The 27,135-nt window shown below is 36.3% G+C and overlaps 1 protein-coding gene across 8 annotated transcripts in view; it reads right to left on the reverse strand.

The window, feature by feature from the left end:
• The window catches only part of LOC109612178 (proteoglycan Cow), a 298,610-nt gene that overhangs the window by 48,387 nt on the left and 223,088 nt on the right, over positions 1–27,135 (reverse strand). For 6 of the 8 annotated variants that reach the window (XM_059127027.1, XM_059127031.1, XM_059127030.1 and 3 more), the window contains exons 7-8: positions 15,032–15,207; positions 9,465–9,584 (exon numbers count right to left, since the gene is read on the reverse strand). In XM_059127027.1, the coding sequence (XP_058983010.1) occupies positions 9,465–9,584; positions 15,032–15,207 (296 nt within the window). The remainder of the gene's footprint in view (positions 1–9,464; positions 9,585–15,031; positions 15,208–27,135) is intronic. The other 2 variants (XM_059127032.1, XM_059127034.1) reach the window with 1 other exon arrangement.

The raw sequence follows: 27,135 nt of genomic DNA on the forward strand, positions 1-27,135 counted from the left end.
CCTGAATTCCAGACCGTTGACTCCTATTTCTGACGATCCAAATGATCTAGCTGCATTAACACCTGGTCATTTTCTTGTGGGAGAACCGTTAACGGCACAGGTTGACCCATCAGCGAACCAATGGTCAACATCATTGACAAGCAGATGGAAGGTCGTATCTCAAATTAGGCATGAGTTCTGGAAACGTTGGTCCACGGAGTACTTAAATACTCTGCAAGAAAGAAGGAAATGGAGTACACCATCTCCAAACGTGGAACCTGGTCAATTGGTCATTATTAAGGAAGACAAAAAATGTTTATTAATATTTAATTAAAGCAGATATACACAACACTTAAATTGTGTAACCTTGGTATGTTTACAATTTCTTGTAATCTACCTCCAACACCTTCGATACAGAGAGATGTTTGAATGGGTTCGATACCCAACCTCTGCACTAGTCGCTCTGACACCAGATTAATTTGTGAACCGGAATACCATCGCCCCCAATGGATATCTTTGTATGTTCGTATCTGCTAGCCTTTTCAGACATCTTGTAGCAAGATATGGGGCACACGTCGTACCATATGTTAACGTATTCAACATGTAATGTTCGAGTTCCTTGTCTGGAGTGTTTCTCCATACGATTAGTTGATATTTGCGATCTCTTTTGTCGACTAGCACTTGTCTGTACATCTTTTCAATGTCTGTTGTAAACACAAATCTCGACATTTTTTGGTGACCCCGACGTGATCCTGACAAGGATTACTTGATTCACTCATAAATTTCGAATTTCCCCCCACCAGTGGTAAGGAATTTGAAATATTTATTTGTGAAAGGAGCTAGTTACGTACAACTAGTAGCACCATCTAAGAGCCAGAAACATCTGGAGAAGAAGCCAGTACCTACATCAAGAATCTGAATCAACTGATAGCTAATCACCGTAAGGCGGATACAGTATGGATCTAGCTACAGTAATCGAGCAACAACAAGCAGCAATTGCCGAGTTGAGGAAGGCAATTGCGAACGTAAAAAAGGCTCCATTGGAAAGAAGAACGGTGGAGTTCTACAGCAAAAAGCTCAAGGAAATGGAAGCACTCTGGGCAGAGATCGATCGCAATGAAAACAAAATTCGTGCAGATCCTGCGGCAGAGTCACATCTCCATATCACCAATAACGAATACCAAGTCATTGGTGAAGAGTACAGAGCTGCAATCGACAACATCGAGGCAGACATCAAAAGGGGCAAAGAACAAATGCCTCAGAAACCGCTTCCCGCAACAAGGGAGGGGGTGCAAAAACAATCAGGCCAGTTTACTGCAACCAGCAGCGTGACTGCATTAGTGAGACGTCAGAGGGCTCTAATGCAGTCCATACAAACGTTAATAAGGGGCAATTCAGGCCAAGCTGCTCCCTGTCAGACAGTGGCTGCAATTGAAAAACTGTGGACACACGTGGAAGATATCCACTTCAAAATGTTCGAGGACTTTGATGACCCAACGTTGGTGGGGTACGATGCATCAGCCTACGTTCTCTTAGAGGAAGAGACGTTAAAGTTCAAAGAAAAAATATCGACGCTAACACAGGTCGATCATTCGTCGTCTCAGCAGAGATCAGGCGGAAACTTGGCAAATCAAGTTAATCTGCCAAAAATTACAATCCCTCAATTTAATGGGGATTATTCGAAGTGGCAGACGTTTGCTGACATTTTTGGGAAAATGATCAACGAGCAAGCCTTGCCACAAGTGCAAAAAATGTGGTATCTCAAGGCCAACGTGACTGGGGAAGCCGAGAAACTCATAAGGCACCTCGAGTTGACCGAGGCGAATTACGACATTGCCTGGAAGACACTCCAAGACAGGTACAATAACAAGAGAGCTCAAGTGTCAACTATACTTGAGAGAATGCTAAACCTGCCCAACATGTCTGGCGATAGCAGATCAGTGAAGGACTTTCATGATAGTCTTCATGAATCGTTATTGGCATTGGAGGGTCTTGGAGTAAGGCCAAAGGAATGGGATCCACTCTTAATCCACATCCTAACAAAGAGGATGGACAAGACTACTCATGTGTTGTATGAGCAGTCGATTGTAGATTCGAAAGAACTCCAAACGATGGATCATTTCATGAAATGTTTGAGGAGTCGTTTCGAATCATTAGAAGCTGTCAATGGGATTCAGAAGAGCAAACCGTCAGCAACGACTGCTTCCACCACGATCCGTAGATGTCACATGTGCAAAGGTGACCACCCCCTATATTACTGCAAACAGTTCTTGGCAATGACAGTGCCCGAAAGACAGAAATGGGTTGCTAGACACAAGATGTGTCTAAATTGCTTCAAGGATGACCATCAGGCAAAAACGTGTACAAGTGGGAAGTGCAGGAAGTGTCAACAAAAACACAATACACTTTTGCATTTTTCAACGAGGCCACAAGTAGAGAACAAGTCAGCAGATTTGTCGGTTCAACAGCCGCCAACAGTAGCATCGGCGAATAGATCCCAATCATACGTACTTCTTGCAACCGCACGTGTTGCGATCAAGGCAAATAATGGAAGAAGCTATGAGTTTAAGGCGATTCTGGATTCCGGTTCACAAATTAATCTGGTGTCAGAGCGACTAGTGCAGAGGTTGGGTATCGAACCCATTCAAACATCTCTCTGTATCGAAGGTGTTGGAGGTAGATCAAGAACCGCAAACCACAGGGTCAACGTGGAGCTTAAGTCACTCACCAGCAAATTCAGAACACGCCTAGAAGCCTTTGTGTTACCAAATATAGTGCCACCCCAACCAAGCACTGAGATCGACATCACATCATGGCCTATTCCAGAAAACATAAAACTAGCAGATCCCTATTTTTATGTTTTCTGGAATAGGCCATGATGTGATGTCGATCTCAGTGCTTGGTTGGGGTGGCACTATATTTGGTAACACAAAGGCTTCTAGGCGTGTTCTGAATTTGCTGGTGAGTGACTTAAGCTCCACGTTGACCCTGTGGTTTGCGGTTCTTGATCTACCTCCAACACCTTCGATACAGAGAGATGTTTGAATGGGTTCGATACCCAACCTCTGCACTAGTCGCTCTGACACCAGATTAATTTGTGAACCGAAATCCAGAATCGCCTTAAACTCATAGCTTCTTTCTCGTCTGTTTTTTTTTTTTTTTTTTGGTTTTCTCTCTCAAAACAAAACAAATCCGCAAATAAAATTCATTGAGTATCCGATCTTTGTTGAAGGAGAGGGGCACAAGTCCTGTTTCACAAGGGCACAAGTCCTGTTTCTTTTGAACATTCTCCCCCACGTTGAACGAGGAACGTTCAAGAAACTGTCTGGTCAATGACGTATGATGATGAGACTGACTGCCGAGGGGTAGGTGTTGGGTTCATGTTATTGTTGGAAGTTCTGTGGTGACGAAACTTGACAATGACGTATATGGCTACTCCAATTCCAATGCAAAGAGCTAGATAGCTGATGGTATGATGGTGAATGGCCGTCGATTTCATTAATTGTGGAAGGCGTCCGATTTCAATAGTTTTTAGCTGTTGGTGTAAGGTGACGAGTTCAGCAGCATGTGTTTCATAGGTGCTGTTTAATGTTTTGTTGAGCAAGACAAGCTTACTGCTTGAGATTATGGAATCCAGTGGCTTAAGTCTCAGATATGATGTGTGCACTGTTGTTTTGTTTTCGTAGTGACCGTATATTGTAAATGTGTTGTCTTTGAAAATGCAGCCTGGCCCAATTTCTAAAGTTCCAGCTCCTTGCACCTCCAGGTGTGTCATTTTTGTACCACAAACAAAGGACAATTCTGTTAAATTGGCTAGAGTAAACATCCATTTATTCTTTTGTTCCATTTGTCTCCAAGTTTGGTGGTGCATGGTCGATTGCAAGTCGCACGCTTCTGACGATTTGTTCAATAAGAAAATCACCTCGCATAAATGTGATCGATCGCCTTCTTTATTTTTTACTTTGTTGGCAACGAACGTCTTTAGAGCTGATGGTTCTGAATTGATCCAGTACAATGTAATCTCTGAGTCTGACCAATAAATAGTCCTTAGATCTTCGTAACCCAATTCGGCTTTGACCTTAGCAGTAAGTTTTGTTCCCAATTCAGCGGCACAAAGCTCTAACCGTGGCAGCGTGATCTCCTTTATTGGTGCTATTTTTGATTTTGAACAAAGAAGTCTGACTATATGCCTGCCGTCTGGCAGCATAGCTCGAAGATACACCACAGCACCATATGCCTTTTCTGACGCGTCCACGAAAGTATGTATCTCAATTTTTGTTGGTTTCTCTCCATCAAACATGTGTCTGGGTAACCTGAAATCATTTAACATCTTCAGACCTTCTCGGAACGATAGCCAATATGCTGCCCTTTCTGCTGGCAGTTCCTCGTCCCAGCCAAGTTTATTCTTCCACAGTTGCTGAATAAAGATCTTAGCTGCTGACACCACAGGACCCGCAATTCCTAAGGGGTCAAACAATCTTGCCAAATCAGATGTGACCTTCCGCTTGGTGACCTTGGTGCATTCGTTCACATCACTCTTCAAACAAAATCGGTCTGCTTGAGGAATCCATGTTAATCCCAAAACCTTGGTTGATGATTTGTCAAAATTGAGATCTACTTCTCTATCTTCTGGAGGAATTCCATGCAGCAGTTTTAAGTGGTTAGCACACCATTTTCGTAGTCTAAATCCAGCTTCCAGTAGTAACATATTAACTTGTTTCTGCATCTCAGTTGCCGTTGTTAAACTGTCAGACCCGCACATGCAATCGTCAACGTAAAAATTCTTTTGCAATACCATCGCCCCCAATGGATATCTTTGTATGTTCGTATCTGCTAGCCTTTTCAGACATCTTGTAGCAAGATATGGGGCACACGTCGTACCATATGTTAACGTATTCAACATGTAATGTTCGAGTTCCTTGTCTGGAGTGTTTCTCCATACGATTAGTTGATATTTGCGATCTCTTTTGTCGACTAGCACTTGTCTGTACATCTTTTCAATGTCTGTTGTAAACACAAATCTCGGCAGTCTAAACCGCAACAGCATTCCAAACAGATCTCCTTGAACCCTGGGACCTGAATGCAAAATATCATTGAGTGACCATCCAGATGATGACTTGCAAGACGCATCGAACACAACCCTCAGTTTTGTTGTGCTGCTATTTGGGCGTAGGACACAATGATGCGGGATATAGTAATGATTACCACGCACCTCTCTTGATTGTATTTTCGTCATATGTCCCAGATCCTCATACTCCTTCATAAATTTAGCATACTGCTCGTGAAGACTTGCATCCTTAGATAAGCGACGTTCCAACGCAAAGAATCTTGATGCTGCAATATTCAAGGATTCAGAAATTTTCTCAGGGCCGTCTGCAAACGGTAATCGCACCACAAACCGACCATTCTCATTCACTGTTGTATTTTGGTTGAAGTGATTTTCACACTGTTCCTCTGCTATTGTCAACTTCTGGTCTTCACAAACATCGTCTTGTTCCCAGAACATCTTTAATAAATCTTCTAAAGCATGTTCATCTTCTCCGAAAACGGCGCATGTCACAGTTTCTGATTCAGCCTGAACTCTTCCACTAGCAATCCATCCTAGTTTGAGTTCTTCAATATAGGAAGCTCTTTGGACATTCGAAGTTCTTGTGAGAGAATCAGGTTGAAGTAGAACTCTGCTCCAAGTAGTACGTCAATCCTGGTCGTTTGATAAAAATAGGGATCTGCTAGTTTTATGGAAAAAGGAAAAGGAACCTCTTCCGCCTATAGAGACCAAGAGTAGGAGTGAAGAGCCATCTCCAAAGCGATTGAAGACGTCAAGCAGCATGCTAGTATCGATGATGCTTGTGGCTTTACTATTTTTACCTCTATGCTTGTGTCATTCGTTCAACATACACAAGTTTGAGAATAAGCCCGGCATCTATTTTGAAGGAATTGGAATCACAAAAGTAGTAACAGCAGAGTGGAAACTGATCACTTATTATGATCTTTCCCCATTTTGGGCAGATATGGATGGCTTTTCTACCGGGATAGGAACCCTTCAGAAGTTGTGTAAGATAGCAGTTGAGAACAGAAGCTGTGAGATACTTTCAGAAAATCTTATTCAAGTACAAAAGCAGTTGGAATCAAATACACTGAACATATTCCCCAGGCGCATCAGGAGAGGAGCTCTAAACATAGTCGGGAACCTCGCACACTCGTTATTTGGTGTCTTGGATTCGGAATATGCGGAGCAAATGACTGTGACAATTGAGAAGGCAAATGAAGACAAGCAACATTTGTTGGATCTTCTAAAAAATCAGACATCTATTATTGATTCAACAATCAACATAATTAGAAAGGACGAAGATACGAGCCAAAGGAACTTCGGCAACATGCAAGTGGAGATGAACCTTTTGGCAAATAAGGTGAAGAAAGAAGAAGATGTTGTAAAGACAACACAATCAATTATGTTTCTCACTTCACAGCTCATGCTACTTTCATCAAGGTTGAAACATATAGAAGATAACTTAATCGACGTTTTAACGGATGCTCATCATGGTCGGATAAGTCCGTTGCTACTTACGCCACATCAATTGCTACAAGAGCTCCAAACCATCAAGGCTCACATTCCTCCATCTCGTGCTCTACCCGTTCGCGAAGATAATGTTTCGGATTTCTTCAAATTAATGAAGAGTAAGGGAAGGGTTATTAAGAACCATATCATATTCGAGATTCGCCTTCCATTAGTGGATCTCCAGCAGTATGATTTATTCAAAATGATCCCCGTACCTATGCTACGATCCGGTCGATTTATTTCAATAGCTTTGAAATCAACATTATTGGCAGCTAACGTCCATCGGGATGAGTTCATATCGCTAACCGCAGAAGAAATGAACAGCTGCATACATACCACAAATGACGTTTTTATTTGCGACAACCAAGCGAAATTTAGCAAAGGCGATCGATCACATTTATGCGAGGTGATTTTCTTATTGAACAAATCGTCAGAAGCGTGCGACTTGCAATCGACCATGCACCACCAAACTTGGAGACAAATGGAACAAAAGAATAAATGGATGTTTACTCTAGCCAATGTAACAGAATTGTCCTTTGTTTGTGGTACAAAAATGACACACCTGGAGGTGCAAGGAGCTGGAACTTTAGAAATTGGGCCAGGCTGCATTTTCAAAGACAACACATTTACAATATACGGTCACTACGAAAACAAAACAACAGTGCACACATCATATCTGAGACTTAAGCCACTGGATTCCATAATCTCAAGCAGTAAGCTTGTCTTGCTCAACAAAACATTAAACAGCACCTATGAAACACATGCTGCTGAACTCGTCACCTTACACCAACAGCTAAAAACTATTGAAATCGGACGCCTTCCACAATTAATGAAATCGACGGCCATTCACCATCATACCATCAGCTATCTAGCTCTTTGCATTGGAATTGGAGTAGCCATATACGTCATTGTCAAGTTTCGCCACCACAGAACTTCCAACAATAACATGAACCCAACACCTACCCCTCGGCAGTCAGTCTCATCATCATACGTCATTGACCAGACAGTTTCTTGAACGTTCCTCGTTCAACGTGGGGGAGAATGTTCAAAAGAACATATTTTACTAACACATTTTTTAATTTTGTTTTTATTATTATTTTATTCTATGTCAGCATATAACTGACCTATATAATTATTGTTTGCCTTATGCAGGCCAATAGCCTAAATAAAGAAACACCTCGATTGGTTTCACATTGCATGGGTTATTGGCTGAAGTAATTTATTGCTTAGTTAACTTTAAATGCTAGTTTTAATGAATTCAAAAATGTATAAATAGAAAGCAAAAATAAATATTCTTGGTAGATTACAAGAAATTGTAAACATACCAAGGTTACACAATTCAAGTGTTGTGTATATCTGCTTTAATTAATATTAATAAACATAATAATAATAATAATAATAATAATAATAATAATAATAATAATAATAATAATAATAATAATAATAATAATAATAATAATAATAATAATAATAATAATAATAATAATAATAATAATAATAATAATAATAACAATAACAATAATAATAATAATAATAATAATAATAATAATAATAATAATAATAATAATAATAATAATAATAATAATAATAATAATAATAATAATAATAATAATAATAATAATAATAATAATAATAATAATAATAATAATAATAATAATAATAATGAAAATGTGCACCTTCGGTCGGCCACCAGAACTCAAGCGCCAGCCATGACCGCAATAACATCCGATGGTGGGTCTCCGCTCGTATTAACCGACCGTGGCATCAAAATAAATGCCGAATATTATCGCGAAAATATTCTAGAGGGTTTATTAAAGCCTTCGACATTCAAACAGGACTCAGCACCATCGCACTCAGCACGAACCACCCAAGAAAGGTTACAAAATGAGGTTCCTCGCTTTATTTCCAGCGCACAATGGCCACCAAAATCTCCGAATACCTATCCGCGTTTGACTTTGTTGCAGTTTCTTTGTCTCACCCTCACCCTTCCACTGATAGAAGACCCCGAACATACCTTTTGTAAATAGGACTTCAACAGAGACAAGATATCTAACAGAACTCAAAACAACAGAACATATCGAGCAGGTCTTCTATGGATAGAGGACCCTTTTCAATTGACCTTTAAAAGTTTGTGATTAAGGAAATATCGCAAACAGATATCTTCAAAGAGAATGTGTAGAGTAGAGCTTGAGAGGGTCCTGGAAGAGAAGACCTCTAATTGAATAGGTCTTCTAACGAGAGAATAAACCGAACAGTTTATCTACAATCGAACTGGTATCCTATGGAGAGAAGATTTATAATCGATCTACTATAGAAGTCCTGAAGTCTCTTAGGGAAAGAAGGGAAGACCTCTAACAGGTATCTATGAAGGGAATACCTCCAATATGTCTTGTATGGGGAGAGTTTTTGCAGCTTTTCTTCTCCCACTAGAAGGCCTCTTAGAAGGTTTTCATGGGGAGAATTTGCTTTGCTATATCGGTATGGTCAGCAGAAGTTTTTTTTGGTCCACGATCTCTCATAGATTAAAACTCTAAACAGCTCTTTGATAGACAGGAATTCAAAAGATAATGCATTGACAGAAGGCATGTGCAAGGTTTTCAGAGGACCAAAAAATGTTTATATGTATCCTATGAGTAAGACACTTTTCAGATAAATTTTGTGGTTAGAACCATTAAAAACTCTCTTCCATATTCAGGGGGCTTAAACTGCTATTTTATAGATAGAATAAATATTACAGGTACTTTAATTAATTTAAATCCCCCATAATCCTTCACAAATCTGTATTAATTTTTTTGAACTTCTGTTCCACATTAGATATCTACTATACTTAGTTTTCCCCGAGTAGTTCATAACTGACACCAACACCAAAAAAAGTGTCTACGAGTATATAATAGTTCTCTATTATTGTCCCAAAAGTGGTACTCACCTTTTTGTAAGCAGTGTACTTGAGATATTTGTAGTGTTTGTTGTCGTATTTGATCTCTTCTGGCGTGAAAGTGAATTGCGAATTGATGTGATTGTAATGACGATTATTATCATCCTTATCCTGTTGTCGTCGCCAGTGTGTGTGCGCGTGTGTTTATGCATGACATACATTCAGTCAAACAGTCAGTTAGTTAGTCGTTGCGGGGGCCAAGCAGGAAGTGGAATGATTGGTATTTGTGGGTATATTATTGGCATTGTTTATGATTGTTTTTGTACAAGCGCCAGAAATGTACAAGGCGTCATGATCATCACCATCATCATCAGCAGCATCGTCATCCAAAATGTCATGTATGAAAATCAAATAACATTATATGAATTACACGCCATGTGTAGATGTATGCGTGCAATAATCCAGTGTCAGGACATAGATGGTGTGGATGGAAGGATGTGTGTAGGGATAGATGAACGAGCGAACGATTCATAACATGAATGGTTGGATTAGGGGAAGATAAATCCAAGGAAATAACATTTTCGACAATCACGTTCAGACACCGCACACCCGTACATACGCATACACACACAGTCATTTTGCAAAGAAAAGAGAGCAGCAAATAACGACAGCAAGTAGATGAATTGAAACCAACGATGACGACAATTCATTGTGGCGGATACGTGATGTGAGTTTCACAAAATGCAGGAAACGGATATACAGACGAAAATACAACAACACGCCCGCAGCCAAACGACAGTCATATAATGAAATAAAAGCATTGTTCCACAAGAAACGACAATAAAAGAGAACAAAAACCATATTTAAAAGATTAATAAAAATGATTTACATGAAATTAAATAAATATTAACAAAATGATAAGTGACGAGGTTAGTATACATCAGGCAAGCTCAAGAGATTCATTTCCGTTTGCAGTTTGTTAAAAAAAGGTTCAAAGAAAGTCTTCATTTGGATTGTCTATTGAAGAACTTGTTTTGCTGATATGAAATATACGCTATAGATCGTGTATGAAAGACTATTTTAAGCTCGTTATACAGTTTCAGAATTTACATCGTATATATACAGCTAGGTAGAGTATAAATAGCCCTTAAGCTTGTCAATAAGCAGTCCCTTCAGTTCGCCTTATAACCGTTCTTCATATTGTCTAATTCCTTAATTACATTCCTCCTGCCCGTCTGTATTCAGTCCTTTTTTAGTTCAATTAGATGTGATATACAACAACGCCGTAGCAATAACTCTAACTATAACCATACACACATTTAAAATTTTCGATTAGGGGTGACATAACCATAAACAGTTGTTGTTTACGGGCGAAAAATATAAATTGAAACATACAAATATATTTAAGTTTTCGTAAAATACCGTAGAAATATGACAAATAAATAAACAACAATCACTTCTTTTGTTATGGTTAAGGCCGAAACCCAAAATGCAATTGGTATTTATGGTAAAGGTTATGGTTATGGCGTTATGCTATGTAACAAAAAATAAATTTACTGGAGCTAGTGTATTAAGAGTCCCTTACGCTCGTGTACTTACATCTACAATCACATATACAACTCACAATAAACATTCCTTTCAGCTTGTATATTAACAGTCCCTTTAGTCGTGTATCAACAGTTTAATAACAGTCCTTTCAGTGTAATAACAGAAATAAAGAGTCCCCTCAGCTCGTCAAATCTGTATCATTTGCTCTCTAAAAAAAACTTCTTTTGGCATATTACGGGCGTTTCAGCTTACCCATCAGTGACCATTTAAATCGTCTAAGATGGGTCGCTTCATCTCGTCTAAAAACAGTCCATTCAGCAATCATATAAAAGGTCCATACAACTCGACTACCAAAAGTCCCAACAGGTCGCTTAAATAGTCCCTCTAACTCGCTTAAAAGAGTCAAATCACCTACAGGGTGAGATGAAAAAACTGCAACCAACTTCAGACTAAGCCACTCGTCCGACAGCTGTTAAAATTATTCCAGTGACAGCTAATTATATTAAAAAAAGTTATTCGTGATGGAATGCAGGCGTGATAGTGTGATTTCTTTATATTTGGCTGGAAAAAAGTGGCTATCGTTAGAGCACTCCAGCATGTGAATAAATCTTTTGTGTCTCGTACCATCGATCGTTACCGTGATACTTGTAGCGTAGCCCGATGTCAAGGAAGTGAACGGAAGAAAACAGTAACATAAGCAGAAATGGTTCGAAAAGTAAAGAAGCGACTAGATCGACACCCGCGTCGCAGTGGCGGAAAAATGGCTCGTGAGCTGAACATATCGCAATATTCCATTCGGCAAATATTGAAAAATGAGCTTACCCCGAGCTCATTGAAATTCCAAGAAGTGCAAGAACTTACACCGCAACCGAAAGAAAATAGACTCAGAAGAGCTAAAGAAGCAGAGAACTGCAGAATTTGGTTTTCTACGATTAGAAAACATTTGTTGTCAAGCAGTTTGTAAACAAACAAAATGATTGCGTTTACTTGCCAAAGAGGTCAGCTGAAAATGTGCAGGTTCGGTTGGCCACCAGAACTCAAGCGCCGGCCATGGTGAAGGTGAGGGCCGCTATAACAGCCGATGGTCGCTCTCCGCTCGTATTAATCGACCGTGGCATCAGAATAAATGGCGAATATTATCGCGAAAATATTCCGGAATGTGTATTAAAGCCTTGGGCACGCAAACATTTTGGCCGCAGACCTTGGACATTCCAACGCACTCAGCATGCGCCACCCAAAAATGGTTACAAAAAGAGGTCCCTCACTTCTTTTCCAGCGCACAATGGCCACCAAAGTCTCCGGATACCAATCCGTTGGACTATTGTGTCTGGAATATTTTGGAACGCTAGGTTGGCACTAAAAAATACTAAAGTGTTGATTACCTCAAGCAAGCGCTTCACCGGGAATGGGCCAAAATACCGCAGAGCAATATTCGGGCAGTGTGCGACGGTTTCATTGGCCATAATTCGTGCCAAAGCTGACCACTTCGAACAGATCTGAACTTATTCTTAAATTTGATACTATTTTCGAAATTTTTGCTCTCATTCATAAAAATTTTAAAAAAATGAACAAAATTATGGCGCTTGACTTTGTTGCAGTTGTTTTATCTCACCCTGTAGTATACAAAAAATCTCTATTGCTCGCCTTAAAACAGTTCCATGAACTCGTGCAAGAATTGTTCCATCATCTTGTCGATATGCAGATCCTTCATCTCGTTGATATAAAGTATTTCAGCTCGGAGACGTATCGTCCCACAGTGGGATAGAATCACCAAAACGGAGATTAATTCAGCGAAGTATTCTATTGCTCTGAATATTTGCTCTGACATTTATATTACCCCTAGTAAGTATGCTATTCAAAATGTAACATATCGGCCAAAGTTTCGGTAATGCCCCCATATACTTCCTGTTTATTTTTGGTATTTTGAAACTTTTTGACCACAATTTGCTCCAGTAATTGGTATAAGCTCTATATTGCTGTTCCTACTAATTTTCAGTTTTAAAGTTTCGGCCATAATTTCAAACCCAATCATGAGTAACTTAACTTTTTTAGTTCTGAGCTGACAAAATCTCTCCCTGTTAATTTTCTGAAGAAAATCTACTATTATGTATTGACAATATTTTTATAGAATCTCTCTCACTAAGTTTTGTGAAGGTAAGTCCACTATTATATCGGCCCTATATAATGATACTTCCTAATTTTAGGTATTTTGAGTGTTTCAGACAGAGTTTTTTACACATTTTGTTTCTCAGTAGATAAAAACTACAAAAATTGCAAATATAAAACCATCCAATACCGTAGGTCTTTGTAGGGCCCATTGGGCTTAGATCATAAAAGTCAGAGATAAAAGGAAGCATTTTGTTACTCACATGCATGTTACTCTCTTTTTTTAATTTTCATATCAGTACCAAATAACAAAATTGAGTTAAGCCAGAAAAAATAATTTATACTTAGAAAACCTTCTTAAATCTAAAGACAAAAATCCAAATAAAAAGTTTGTGAAAAACTCTGTCTGAAACTCTCAAAATACCTTAAATTTGGGGTAACATTATATGGGGTCAATATAAAAGTTTACTTACCTTCACAACATTTTGCAGAGAGAGAGACAGATTCTTAAAAAACCGATATGTTCCTATATTAATACCAAACATCTAGGGGTAATATAAATGTCTGAGCAAAATTTCGAAGCTTTTATCGCTATGCTTCCCTGAGTTTATGTCCGATTTTGGGGATCTCACGCCACTGTGTGTCCCTTCAGCTCGTCGAGGTATCGTCCTTTCATCTCGCCTATAAACAGTCCTTTCAAATTGACTAAAAAGAGTTCCGGCTTGTATAGCCTTCAACTCGCTTTAGGCCTCTCTATAGGGACCTCTTTTTCCCTCAGGCCCCTCTATAGGGACTCCCTCAGGGTTTTCTAAAAAAAAATCGTTTAGACGCTTCTAAACAGTGTCCCTTAGAATCTTATATAGAGTCTGCCTTCAGGCTTTCCTATAGAGAGCCCTAGGCATTCAGCTTATCTTTAGCGACTCAATTTTAGCATTCTGTAGAAAGACTCTACTCAGGGAATCTACAGAGACTACTCCAGTTTCCCTCATGCTATTCTATAAAAACTCTTCCGCAGGATCGTCAGTAAAACCCTTCTCTGACTTTTCTATGGAGACCCTCCCCTAATGCTCGACAGGGTTTTTTGTAAGACTCTTTTCTTCCACCCTTCCATCTAGTTATTTAAAACTCTCCTCCTGTTTGCGTTTTAAGACACTCCCCCGGTTCTTCTATCGTATCTTTTCGGACTTTAAATCCGCTTAACTATAAGAACTTCCTTCAGATGATTTATGAATAATCTTTTTAGGCTAGTCTATACAAAAACTTTTTTTTATGACCATTAAGTCATCGTATTTTTGTCGTTTAATTGCAGTATACAGTCTGAATCCCGGTGGCCTCTATTTGCTTCCATTCTACATACATCTGTTCCAGACTATTTTTTACCCTGTTTTGGTTTTTTTCTGATGGCTTATAGCACACATGTTAATGTGAAATGTCAGTGTCAGTTATTGTCCACTCGGTGTTGCTTTTGCTGCTGTTGTTGGCATTGGTGTCACAATTACTGTAGCTGATGTTTCTGGCAATGTTGCAGAGTCAACAGTCATTGGTATGTGTGGGTGTATGTGTGCAAGTATGTCATTGTTGTTTGGATTAAAAATGCCTGATACAAGTGATGTAAATATTTGTCCTGATGTCGACCTTGTTTGTTTTTGTACTTCATGATTATTGCATGGTTGTTGTTTTTTCTGATCTCTTTACAATATCAACAACTGGAGCCACAAACAAAGTGGCACAGCGATACTGAGACACAATTTACTTCAGTGTATCCCACATTATTTGTCCATCAATACAAGTTTAAATTTGTTTACATCCAATAAACTAAGGTCCTATACATGGTCCAATACTTTGACCACAATTCAGCAAATGCTCTTGGAGACATCTTGTCTTGACTGAGGCACACTTGAATGGAGTGTCAAATGTCCAATTCTAATCAAATAGTACAGCTCTAGCAATCGGGCATTACTTACATCCATGATGGTATTGAATTCATTGTTGTTGCTGCTGCTTATTATGTTATTGTTGCTATTCTCTTTGTATTGTTGTTGTTGCTTTTCCTGTTGTTGTTCCATGGTCTTCTTATACTTGGCATTGAAGGCATTCTGTCGTTCATTAAGACGTTGTAGACGTTTCTCATTGATGTTGTCTGAAATGGGGAGGAAATGAAAATATTTGTGAAAACTATTACTGATCTAAGTTTCTATTCGATGAGGAATTAGAACATTATAGAACTAAGATTAATTTTACTTATAATAATCGCTGTTCGTCAAGTAAAAGTAAATTTATAATGGTTGGTTGCATTAGTCCTTCAATTTATTTATGAGTATTTTTAATATAGTAACGAACGAACGAACGAACAATTTTTAATTGAAATAACTTAAAGAAAGTAAGACAAATTAAGGCCAGTATGGAAAGACTAAAGTCAGGGAGATGACCATTATATCATTCCCAACCCTATGTAACAGAGAAACCTGTAACAAATGTGCGTTTAGATTGATAATTTGTTTGAAGGAACCCCATGGCAACTCTGGTTGATTTTAAATGCTTATTACGACTTTAGATTGGTTTAAATTTAACTATTATATGAGAGCTATGCCTTAATATAAACATATTTCCACTAAATAATATTTTTTTAGTGAATATTATTAATGTATTAAATATAAAATCGGATGACAACTATAGCTATATATAGCTATAGCAATATAAATCAAGTTAGAACAAATTTGGAATATGTAATTGAAGCCATTTTAATCTTATGCTCCGAAAAGCTACGTTTGTCTATTTCATCAGGTGTACCAGATTTACTATTTATATCAAATTTGAAGGAAATATACAGGGTGAGACGAAAAAACTGCAATCATTTCTATGCCACTCGTCCGACAGCTGTTAAAATTATTCCAGTGACAGCTCATTATATTGTTTACAAGCGTACAAAAGCCTTTTGGTGTGAATTTTCCAGAAAAAAAAGTTATTCGTGATTTAATTCAAGCGTGATAGTGTGATTTCTATATATTTTCTATATATTTAAATGTGAATAAATCTTTTGTGTCTCGTACCGTCGCTCGTTACCGTGGTACTGGTAGCCTAGTCCGACGTCAAGGAAGAGGACGGAAGAATACAGCAACATCAGCAGAAATGGTTCGAAAAGTAAAGAAGCGACTTGATCGAAACCCGCGTCGCAGTGGCCGAAAAATGGCTCGTGAGCTGATTATATCGCAATATTCCATTAGGCAAATATTAAAATATGAGCTCGGGGTAAAGCCATTGAAATCCCAAAAATGCAAAAACTTACACCGCAACAGAAAGAAAATAGACTCAGAAGATCTAAAGAGTTGCTTCGCTTGGCTGAAAACGTTGAACTGCCGAATTTGGTTTTTTCCGATGAAAAAATATTCGTTGTCCAACAGTTTGTAAACAAACAAAATGATCGTATTTACTTGCCACAGAGGTCAGCTCAAAATGTGCACCTTCGGTTGTACACCAGAACTCAAGCACCGGCCATGGTAATGGTCATAACAGTCAATGATCGCTCTCCGCTCGTATCATTAGAATAAATGCCGAATATTATCGCGAAAATATTCTGGTGGATGTATTAAACCCTTTGGCATGAAAACATTTTGTCCGGAGACCTTGGACATTCCAACAGGACTAAAAATACCAAAGTGTCAATTACCTCAAGCAACTATTCGCCGGGAATGGGTCAAAATAAATAAATTTCCGACTTTTTTGTTTTCATACAATAAAATTTAAAAAAAAATTAGAAAATACGGCGTTTGACTTTGTTGCAGTTTTTTATATCACCCTGTAGATATACCTTCTATATATATCTTCTTCCGATTTGCTTTTTATTGTGCACTAAATGTGCTTTATTTAAAGTTTTTGAACGTTCCTAACGCCACCATTTCCCAACCCAACCTCCATTACGTAGGGATCACGTGCTCACCATGGCCCATACTCACTATCCATGGATCCATGGAAATTGAGCCTAGAAACAAGTGTGTACAATTTGGTGGAAATCGGTTCAGATACAACTGTAGCTCCCATATATATGTTTCATCCGATTTGGTGTTTTTGTTCTCAAACCCTCAAAATTCTCACCACAGCAACGATATTTTGACCCAACTATCAGATACGGCATAGATTGTATACGATTCAGATATGGATATAACTCCCATATATATCTTCATCCGATTTTACGTCTATTGTACCTAAAAAGTGTAATATCAATTCAAATAGGATGGATATTGGTCCATACATAAATGCCTCCGTCAAATTTAGTGGTTATCGATTAAGAGGAGGATATACCTCCCGTATATTAGTTCCTTTTCGCTTTAAATTATAACTACTCAAGCCTATAATACGTATTCAAAATTATGATTCCCCATAAAAAGGTTTATTTGTTATGGGTAGCTCTACTAAATATGCAAAGTTGTGTAGGGTGTCATAAAGTCGGTGATCAGAATTGAATATATGTTCCATACAATTAAATACAAACGGTTTAAGTCATTTTTCACCATTTAATATTTTTCCATCTCTATCATATTCAATATCAACTGTTGCTGGTGAGAAAAACACGTAAACTTTTGTCTATCATTAATTTTAATCAGCTAACATTTGCTCAATGCATCACATCATTTGTATTAACAATTAAACAACAAAAAATTGATTTAAATAAATATTTCATATCATATTTTTGCAATGAAATTCATGTAATCTGATCGCAAATTAAACGATGTATATAATTATTTAATTGCTGACACGGCAATTAGCATAGGTTCAATCACAAATAAGAAAAAGCATTTAAGCAAAATTTAATAAATCCACAAGAATTCGCTTGATTGGCATTTAATCCACTCTTGATATTTTTTTTTCCATCTGCTAAAAAAAAGTTCGACAAGGCTAAAAAAAATTGGAAACATTCAAATTACCAACCAATCGTGCGTGTGAAAATATTTAAAATTTTCTAACGCTTGCAAAAAACTTGCTCTGGTTTTATAACTGACCATGAAACCCCCGTTATTGGCATTTCCAGTGGCAAAGGCAAAAACAAAGATATCCAAAAACACTCACACAAAAAGCAAGCTGGAAAATCTCTACAAAATAATAGAAAAAAACATCTATGACATGATTACAAAAAACAAAGAGGGAGAACATGAGAAAAACTATTCAATTAACAAAAATCAATTAACCCGCACAGAGGATGACCACCCAACATTTTCATTTAGTAAAAATTAAAGGAATAAAAAAACGAACGTGCAGAGAAAATATTTTATCACTGGCCGGCTGGGGAAAACCCACACTAATGGACAAGAAAACAACCATGGCAATGTAAACAATAACGTGCAAAAAAAAAAAAAAAGCAAGAACTCAGAACGACAAGCTATTGCTTAGAGGAGGAAAACGAATTCAGTTTGAAAATTCAATAAATATTTTATAAGGCAACAGGAAATGGATTGAAGTTCTACATTATCGTGAAGTAAACAATACAACTCAAAGCAGCCGAAATAAAATACAGAATCTGGTAAAAAAAATGTCGGAAGCAATACATTTATATAATCGTATCATGGATGGTACGTTATGAACTTCTTGGCCAAAACAAACGCCATATTGTGATATTGCGTTTAATTACGATTTAGGACCAACTCAATTTTTTGATTTTTGTAGAATAATTAATCATGTCAATTTTTTGTACAATAATTTTATTGGAATTTTTATATCTATTTTAACTTAAGATCAACTACGAAAATTTTCTAATTCGGTCCTTATAATACCTTTACAATCCAATTACACAATTTTGATTTAGGTTGTAACTTTCCTCATCATAATGCTTCGATGAAAATTAGTCAGCTTCTTTTGGCACAAATTTAAATAATTATTATTAATTATTTTCTTCGACGGAGTAATCAGAAACTTACACAGCTTTTATACGAATTCTGTGTTTAATATATTGCCTCATGCAACTTTTGTAGTAATGCAAAAAAAAAAAAAAACAATAAATGTAAATTGAAATATGGAAATATATAAAATTTATTATGAATTTACCCAACATACCAAAAATACAATACAGCTTGAGAACAATATTATAAAAATATAATTTTTCAGCAATGCTTGAGAAACACTTATGTTCCACAAACATTTCTCAAATCTGTCCCTTGTTGACAAATTAGTTTTGATTTTTTGTGAAAATTGTCAGCAAGAAATTATTTTCTTTGGCAAAAAACAAAATCACGCGAATTTAGGACCCATTTCTGGACCGAACCCTTAAGGTATGCATGAATAATAAATCCGGGAATCTTTCACATAAATTATTCCAATCCCATTTCAGATTGGAAGCATCAAAAAGTTGAAGGAATTCAATAGATGTGTAGTCTTAGTGGAAGAGATGCAGAAGTTCAAATAAGGGAGAAGAAAGCGTCAGGGTATCAAGGCCACATGAGGCAGTGACTACTGGGATGTCCATCAAGAAAAAAATGTGAAAAATGATTAAAAATTAAAAAAATAATAATATTATATACTATTACAAAAATAAGCTTATTTTAATATTATTTTTGTAAGCTTATTCTACAATTTCAAGTATAAGCTTATAAATAAGGGTTCCGTTTTGATTATTCTATACTTGTTACACAAACATTTTTCAATGTTTTCTCAAGATTTTCTCAAGCTTAAGGCTTATGTTCATAAGCTTATTGTAATATTATTCTCAAGCCATTTTGGTATGTTGGGTAATTTAACAGTAGTGCTGCCATTTGTGGCAATACAAACATGCAACAAATATTTGCCAAAGGGTGCATTAGTTTGTACACCTTTTATGGGCTATTCTGAATAAATATGGGGGAAATGTTCATAACGTAAAAACACTGTTTTAATATCGTATTGCATTTATAAAATAAATATTTAATTTTATATTAAACCCTACAAAGTTAATATTTGTGATCGGAATAAAATTCTTGGTCGATATAGCAAAGTTCGTCTGAGGTTACATTGTAGTATTAATTTTTATCACAAGATACAACATAGATGAAAAATTGGCCATGATAAATTTGTCATTCCGTTTGTAACACCTCTAAATATTCGCCGTAGACCCATAAAGTATATATACTCATGATCAGCATAAAATTGTATATCGATTTAACGATGTCCGTCTGTCTGCCCGTCTTTCTGTTTAAATCAAGATACAGCCCTATATTTACGCTCTCTGTCGTGCTGACAGGTATTCAAAATCACTTCACACAAAAGTTATGGTCCATTTTACCTGGGTCGTGTGGTTTTCAAATGTGACCTGTAGAGTGACAGCAAAATCAGGGATTTTTTATTTTTTGGTCCATTTGAAGCCCTAAATGAATATCTTCAAAAACAAAAGGCTTCAATTCTGACCCTAACTCTACCCCAATGCAAAATTTCGAGAGGATCGACCGATAATGACCTGTGTATAATACCTTCAATAAATATTGCCGAAAGGAACTAAGATATCGGATGTATATCCTCCTCTGAATCGATGAATCTGCACCGATATTCATCAAAATGCATCATATTCGTGCCGATATTACACTTTCTAGGCACATTAAACATGAAGTCGGATGAAGCATGGTATGGTAGCTACATCCAAATCTGAACCGATTTTTTTTATCAAATTTAAGGGAGTTGTTTCTATTCTGTATCTGATAGCTGGCACCATATATACGCGTGTGAAGGGGGTTTATATTAACCAATTTGGTGCATAATAAATTTGATATCGGGTAAAAATATATATGCAAGTTATGGTCTATTTAATGATCTACATATCGTCCGATGATTAAACTGTAGGCTAAATTGTAGGCTTCTGCCCAAAGCCTTAAACTCTAACTGCTTGTAAGATTCCGTATCGATTGCTCTATAATTGTGGCTTGTAGAGCAACAAGAAATTCAGGAAAATTTTCTGCTAAATAAAAAAAAAATTGCGATCAGCTCCAAAAACAATAGATTTTTTTTTATGCTGACCTTAACCGCACGTCGATGCTGAAGGCACGCGCGTGAGGATCGGGCCAAAATTGCTACTTGCAGTGTAATTAAAATTAAGATGGACAAACGGACGGAATATTATATATAGCTAACACTCATCTCGGCGAGATAAGAATATCGATATATACATTCCCATATGCAGGACAAATATTTCGAGGTGTTACAAAATGTTTGGCCCAATCAAATTTGGGTTCAAGATTTTAAGACTCGCAATAGACTTTAACCAATCTCTCCTATTGGCCATTTACTTGTAGTGCTGAGTAAGGTAGTGTTGTTCGAAATTAAATTAACAAATCATTACAAAATAAAGTTATGATTTAGAGAGATATCAGAGATTAACTTTCCAATTTCCGTTTTTGAAAATAACTGTTCAAATAAAATCTTTATTTAATTTTCAACACATACCAATACTATTGTATTGTTTCAAATAACGTCAAATATATGGCAAGCACAGTTTAAATTTTGTTCTAGGAAAATATCCCCTCAACAACACTAAATGTGTAGATAATAAAACTTATATTTTCCCATCAATTAAACAATACTCATGTATGTGGGTATGAATGTGGAATAATTCTATTCGACATTACGGTGATATTTCGGCAAGAGCGCACTTTTCCAAGAAACTGTTGTTCATATAATTCCATACAATTTGTATTTAATATGTTCCTTGGAAAGAGAAAATACCAAAAACGAGATATTGAAAACAAATTTAATACCGAATTTCCCATTTATTATTTCCTGGAAAACTTTGTGGGCGATAGAATGGAAATTTAATAAGAATTGGAATCAACACACCGTTCTGTGTGACCGTCAGAGGCAACAGGAAAATGGGTAAACATATATTTGCCAAAGGGCCCAATGGTTAATATTTCAAGCAAATTTTTTGTGCTTTAAGATTCCAAACAAATAAGAAAGAAACAAACTCCAATGGAAATGGCTGCCCTGAAAAAGTGTGCATAAATTGTAAATGCAGCGTGGAAATTAATTTGCAGATTGTGTCCATACAACGAATATAAAATGCATTGCAAAACGGAAAAGGAAAAAATAAACAAAATTTAATTTTATTATTGAAGTACAAAAATGATTTATTCCAGAAAATTCTGAGAAGGGAACAAAATTAAAAGAAAAAAAGTAAAAAAGCTATAAGTTCGGTCGGGCCGAACTTTGATTACCCTCCACCATTTGGTACAAATTTGGCAATTTTCAAAAAAAAATCCGTTAAAAATTCTGTTAAAATCTTAAAAATGCCGAATGTAGCCGTATATTAGGGTCTATACGATGACGTGGACCTGCATAGGCATCTTTTTCACATGCTATTACAATATTCAAATGCGAAACTGCGAAAATGTTTATAGTGTCGCAAAAATCATTAAAATACCGAATATGGGCGGTTCCGTTATATGGGGGCTTACGAAGACGTGGACCCGCACAGACAATTTTCTGTCATAGGCTGTAGTATCCATTTCGGCCGAACTTACTGCTTTTTAAGTTGTTAGTATTGAAACTGATCTACGTTTCGGTATAGTCCCTATATAACCGTACCGGCAGATTCAGGGTACTTTGGGTGTATTTTTTCACACAAAATTGTGGTCCACTTCACCAGCTAAATGCTGTCCGATAATCATCTAAAATGCTAAGCCTCAGCGCTGTCCTGAATTCTAACCTCATAAAATATTCTATGTCTATTGGTCCTTAATTGAGAATTTTAGGCACCCTACAACAACTAGACAATTTACTAGAACTCAAGGCTATGGTGATGGTGTGGGCCACCATAACAGCCGATGGTCGCTCTCCCATCGTATTAATCGACCGTGGCATTAGAACAAATGTCGAATATTATCGCGAACATATTCTGGAGGGTGTATTTAAGCTCTGGGCACGTAAACATTTTGGCCGCAGACCTTGGACATTCCAACAGGACTCAGCACCATCGCACTCAGCGCGCCCACCCAAGTATTGTTACAAAATTAGGTTCCTCGCTTCATTTACAGTGCACAATGGCCACAAAAATCTCCGGATACCAATCTGGAGTATTTTGAAAAGCAAGGTTAGCACTAAAAAATACCAAAGAATCGATCACCTCAAGCAAGCGCTTCGCCGTGAATGGGCCAAAATTCCGCAGAGCAAAATTCGGGCAGAGTTTGGCGGTTTCATTGGCCGTTTGAAGGTCATAATTCCTGCCAAAGATGACCAATTCGAACAAATCTTAACTTATTCTAAAATTTTTTGCTTTCATTCTATAAAGTTAAAAAATGTAAAAATTATGGTGTTTGACTTTGTTGCAGTTTTTTATCTCACCCTGTATATATGTAAAAGAAATAGATGTTAGTTATTTTGCTTATAAGTCAAGAACTGCTGGACTGATTTCCACAACTTTTATCAATTCGGAATGGTCTCTTGCCAGAAAAGAATAAAATCTAAGAAAATCGCTTAAAAATATGCCAATACAAAAATGGATATTTTTTGTTACACTTTTTAATTTTTGTCATATTTTTATCGCATTTCGAATACATAACACGGCGGAGTGCGTTAATAAAGTTTACATCTTGGTAGGGCTGTATTACATTATTTCCAAACTTGGACAAAGAATTTGATTTTTTGAAGACTATCAGATCTGTAATAGAGTATTTTTAAAACTATTTGCAAGAACTAACAGAATACGGAGTATTTACAAGTAACTTTGTAATGTACCACTATTGGATGTGTTAGAAAATATAAGCAGCTTTAGCGAACGTAAAATCTTGAACTTTTTAAATAAGCCTTTTTGAGGATCACAAGATATATAATTATATATTCTGAAATTATCTTTTTTTTAGGGGGGACCAGAATTAAAATCGTAGATTCTTAAAGAATCTTTTATATATTCAAATTCAATAAATTCTTAACTTGTCAAAGGCTTCAAGGGATAGATGTTACAAATAGGACAGCAGTGGCGGTTTACCATTTCTCCTAGATAATTGTTTGCTGACTAGGATACAAGTGACATCACATACTTGAAAATCACAAATGTATTTTGGAAACTTTTACTCAGGTTCTTGGATTCTAGGGTGATTTCATTAGACTAACGGATATGGTTTTATGGTCCTGATATTTTATTATGACCAAACTATAAGAGGCTCTTAAATTATTATTTTCATGAGCTTCAAAGCCTTAGTACTGTTTTATGTGTGTAAAAAAATGCTAATGCCCACCAGCCACCTATGTTCGTTTACATCGTTTTTAAATTACATGATATGAATTCAGTGGCGTTACACATTCTGTTAAATCAAGCACCTACTTTTGCAATGATGTGTAAGTGATTTAGCTTTCAACCGTTAAAATGGTTCATTGGTTTTTTGATAGGTGGTGGTCATACAGCAGCAGCAATGGTGACCTCAGACTTTGGTTTCTGTGGCGATAGAGTGATTTGTTCGTCAATAACGGTTATATTAAAAAAGTTTTTTTTTATGGGAAGTGCTTCAGAAAACCATAGTTTCATGAATTTGAGGTTATGAAAAGTTGACCGATTGTTGGGGGTATTTTTAAATATGTGTGAATAGGTATTACAATCGTTATATGAAACCATGTTAGAATAAAGAGGTAAGGTAGAGCTACCTTTTAAGTGTAGTTATTCAGTTTAAAGGCTTGATTTCTCAAGATAATCGAGAAATGTACTACATCTTTTTTACTTAAAATTCAAATAATTCTTGATTCGTAACATTATTAGAGAATTCCATTTGTAATTCAAATTATTTCAGTTGCAATTCAATTGTTTCACTTGTAATACTATTATTCCAATTGTAGTTCCATTCCATTTGATTCCATTTGTATTTCGACTTATTCGGGTTTTAATTTGAATTATCCCATTTTTAATTCGAATTATTCCAAATGTAATTCGAATCTTTCCATTTGTAATTCAAATTATTATAATTTTTTTTAAATGGAATACATCGAATTACAATTGGAATAATTCGAATTACACATGGAATCATTTAAACTACTACTCGAATTCTAGAATTAAAACTGAAATAATTCGAATTACAATTGGAATTTTCGAATTTTAACTGAAATAATTCGAATTACAATTGGAATTCTCAAATTACAAATTAAACTCTTCAAATTACATTTTTAAATTTTTTTTTTTTCAATTCCAAAACTTTTTATTCGCATATTTTTATACCCTCCACTATTCTATGGAGCGTATATTAACATTGTCATTCCGTTTATAACTCCTCGAAATATTCATAATAGACCCTACAAAGTATATATATTCTGGCTCAGCGTAAACTTCTAAGACGATCGAGCGATGTTCATCTGTCTGTCTGTCCGCATGTCTGTAGTAATTCCGCTCTGTTTCGGATGAATTGAGATAGAAGCCTAAAATTGTGCATAAATGCATAGTTTACCAGTAGGTAGGTTAATTTGGTAAGGCCTACGTTTTTGTATAGCCTCTATATAACGGTACCACCCGATATTCGGTATTTTCATGATTTGTCGTTAAAATTATTTACTGGAATTATTTCGAATTTCGTATCTGAAGTTCGTAATGGGTACTACAGCGTATTGCAAAATTTGTCATATGCAGGTTCACGTCAGACAGTCGGTATTTTGACGATTTCAGCAACATTATTCACCGGAATCTTTTCACATTGAAAGATCTTCAAGGGGCACTATATCTTATGGCAAAAAAATCGTATGCAGGTCCACGTCTTCGTATAGCCCTCAAATGACGGTACCTCCCAATACTTCTTATTTTCATGATTTTTGCGACATTATTCACCAAATTGTAACAAATTTCGTATTTAAAGTTCGTAATGGGCACTACAGACTATAAACAAAAAATTTATATGCAGGTCAACGTCTTCTTATAGTCCCCATATAACGGTTTTCAATTAAGTGGTAGTTTTCAGATTTTTTTTTTTTGAAAATGTTCAAGTTCTTTCCAAACGGTGGAGGGTATTAAAAGTTCAGCCCGGCCGAACGTAGCTTCTGTTTTACTTGTTTATTTTAAAAATGTTGAAACAATGGAAGAATTAAGTACATTTTACAACTTCACGTATTCCTTTAGTTTGACAATACTCCTCATATTATATAACATAAGGGCTAGGATTTCATACCTAAGTCATATAATACATTTGTTTTCTTTTAATCGGGTAAAAATTATGGAGTATTTTGTACTTTTAGAAAGTTTTTTTTTTGCATACATAGAGATATTAAGATCTCTAGCTCAACTCCAATGTCCCACACATGACCTAGCATTAACACTTTTGGTATTTCTTAGAAACCATGAGTACGAATGACAACGCCGAATACTTTTTATTTTGGTTAAAAAATTTCTCCATCCCCTCACCGGAGATAAGAAAACTACAACATAAAGCCAAAATTTTATGCTGTCAATGAATATTGAAACCACAACGACAGCTGGGCTCGTCGTAAAGGTGTGCTTATATTTTATGGCCTGTTAAAATAACCCCAAAAGCTTTTGTAATCACAGAGCAATCCTAAACAAAGAACAGTCATCAAAAAGACATTTAAAATCTAATAAAAGTCTAAGGTGTTGAAACATTGTTCATTTCTTGGGACATTTTCACGAAACAAAAAACAAAAGCCACACCTCGCATACATTCGTATCGTATGTACACGGTGAACATTTTAAAAGGACTAGGAAATACGAAGTTTGGGGAGGAGAGTTTATTTTTTTTAATGGTTTCGACTTACATTTCATTGACATTTTAACTTGATTTATCTTTCAAGTCAAGCGAAACAAAAGTAAAGAGATATTTTATCACCGGACAATAAAATTTAATTTGAATTTAAATTGAAGGTAAAAACGGAAATTCCAACTATGTTGGGAATAAGGTGCAGGTGTAGGTGTAGATACTACAGTGACAAACTATAAAAAATGAAACATATACAGAGAAAAGTTCTATTCTGTGGCATGCTTTTGTGATTCGAGAATAACTTAAAATTAAGTTAAGAAACAGAATTGAGCAGTGTAGCTAGCTTCTGGAAGGATAATGTCATAGGAGAGATTATTATCTTCACTGATAACCTATATGCTGAATTGACATTTACTTCTACTTTACGTAAAATTAAA

This window comes from Musca domestica, unplaced genomic scaffold, assembly GCF_030504385.1.
Source record: "Musca domestica strain aabys unplaced genomic scaffold, Musca_domestica.polishedcontigs.V.1.1 42, whole genome shotgun sequence".
Lineage (NCBI taxonomy): Eukaryota > Metazoa > Arthropoda > Insecta > Diptera > Muscidae > Musca > Musca domestica.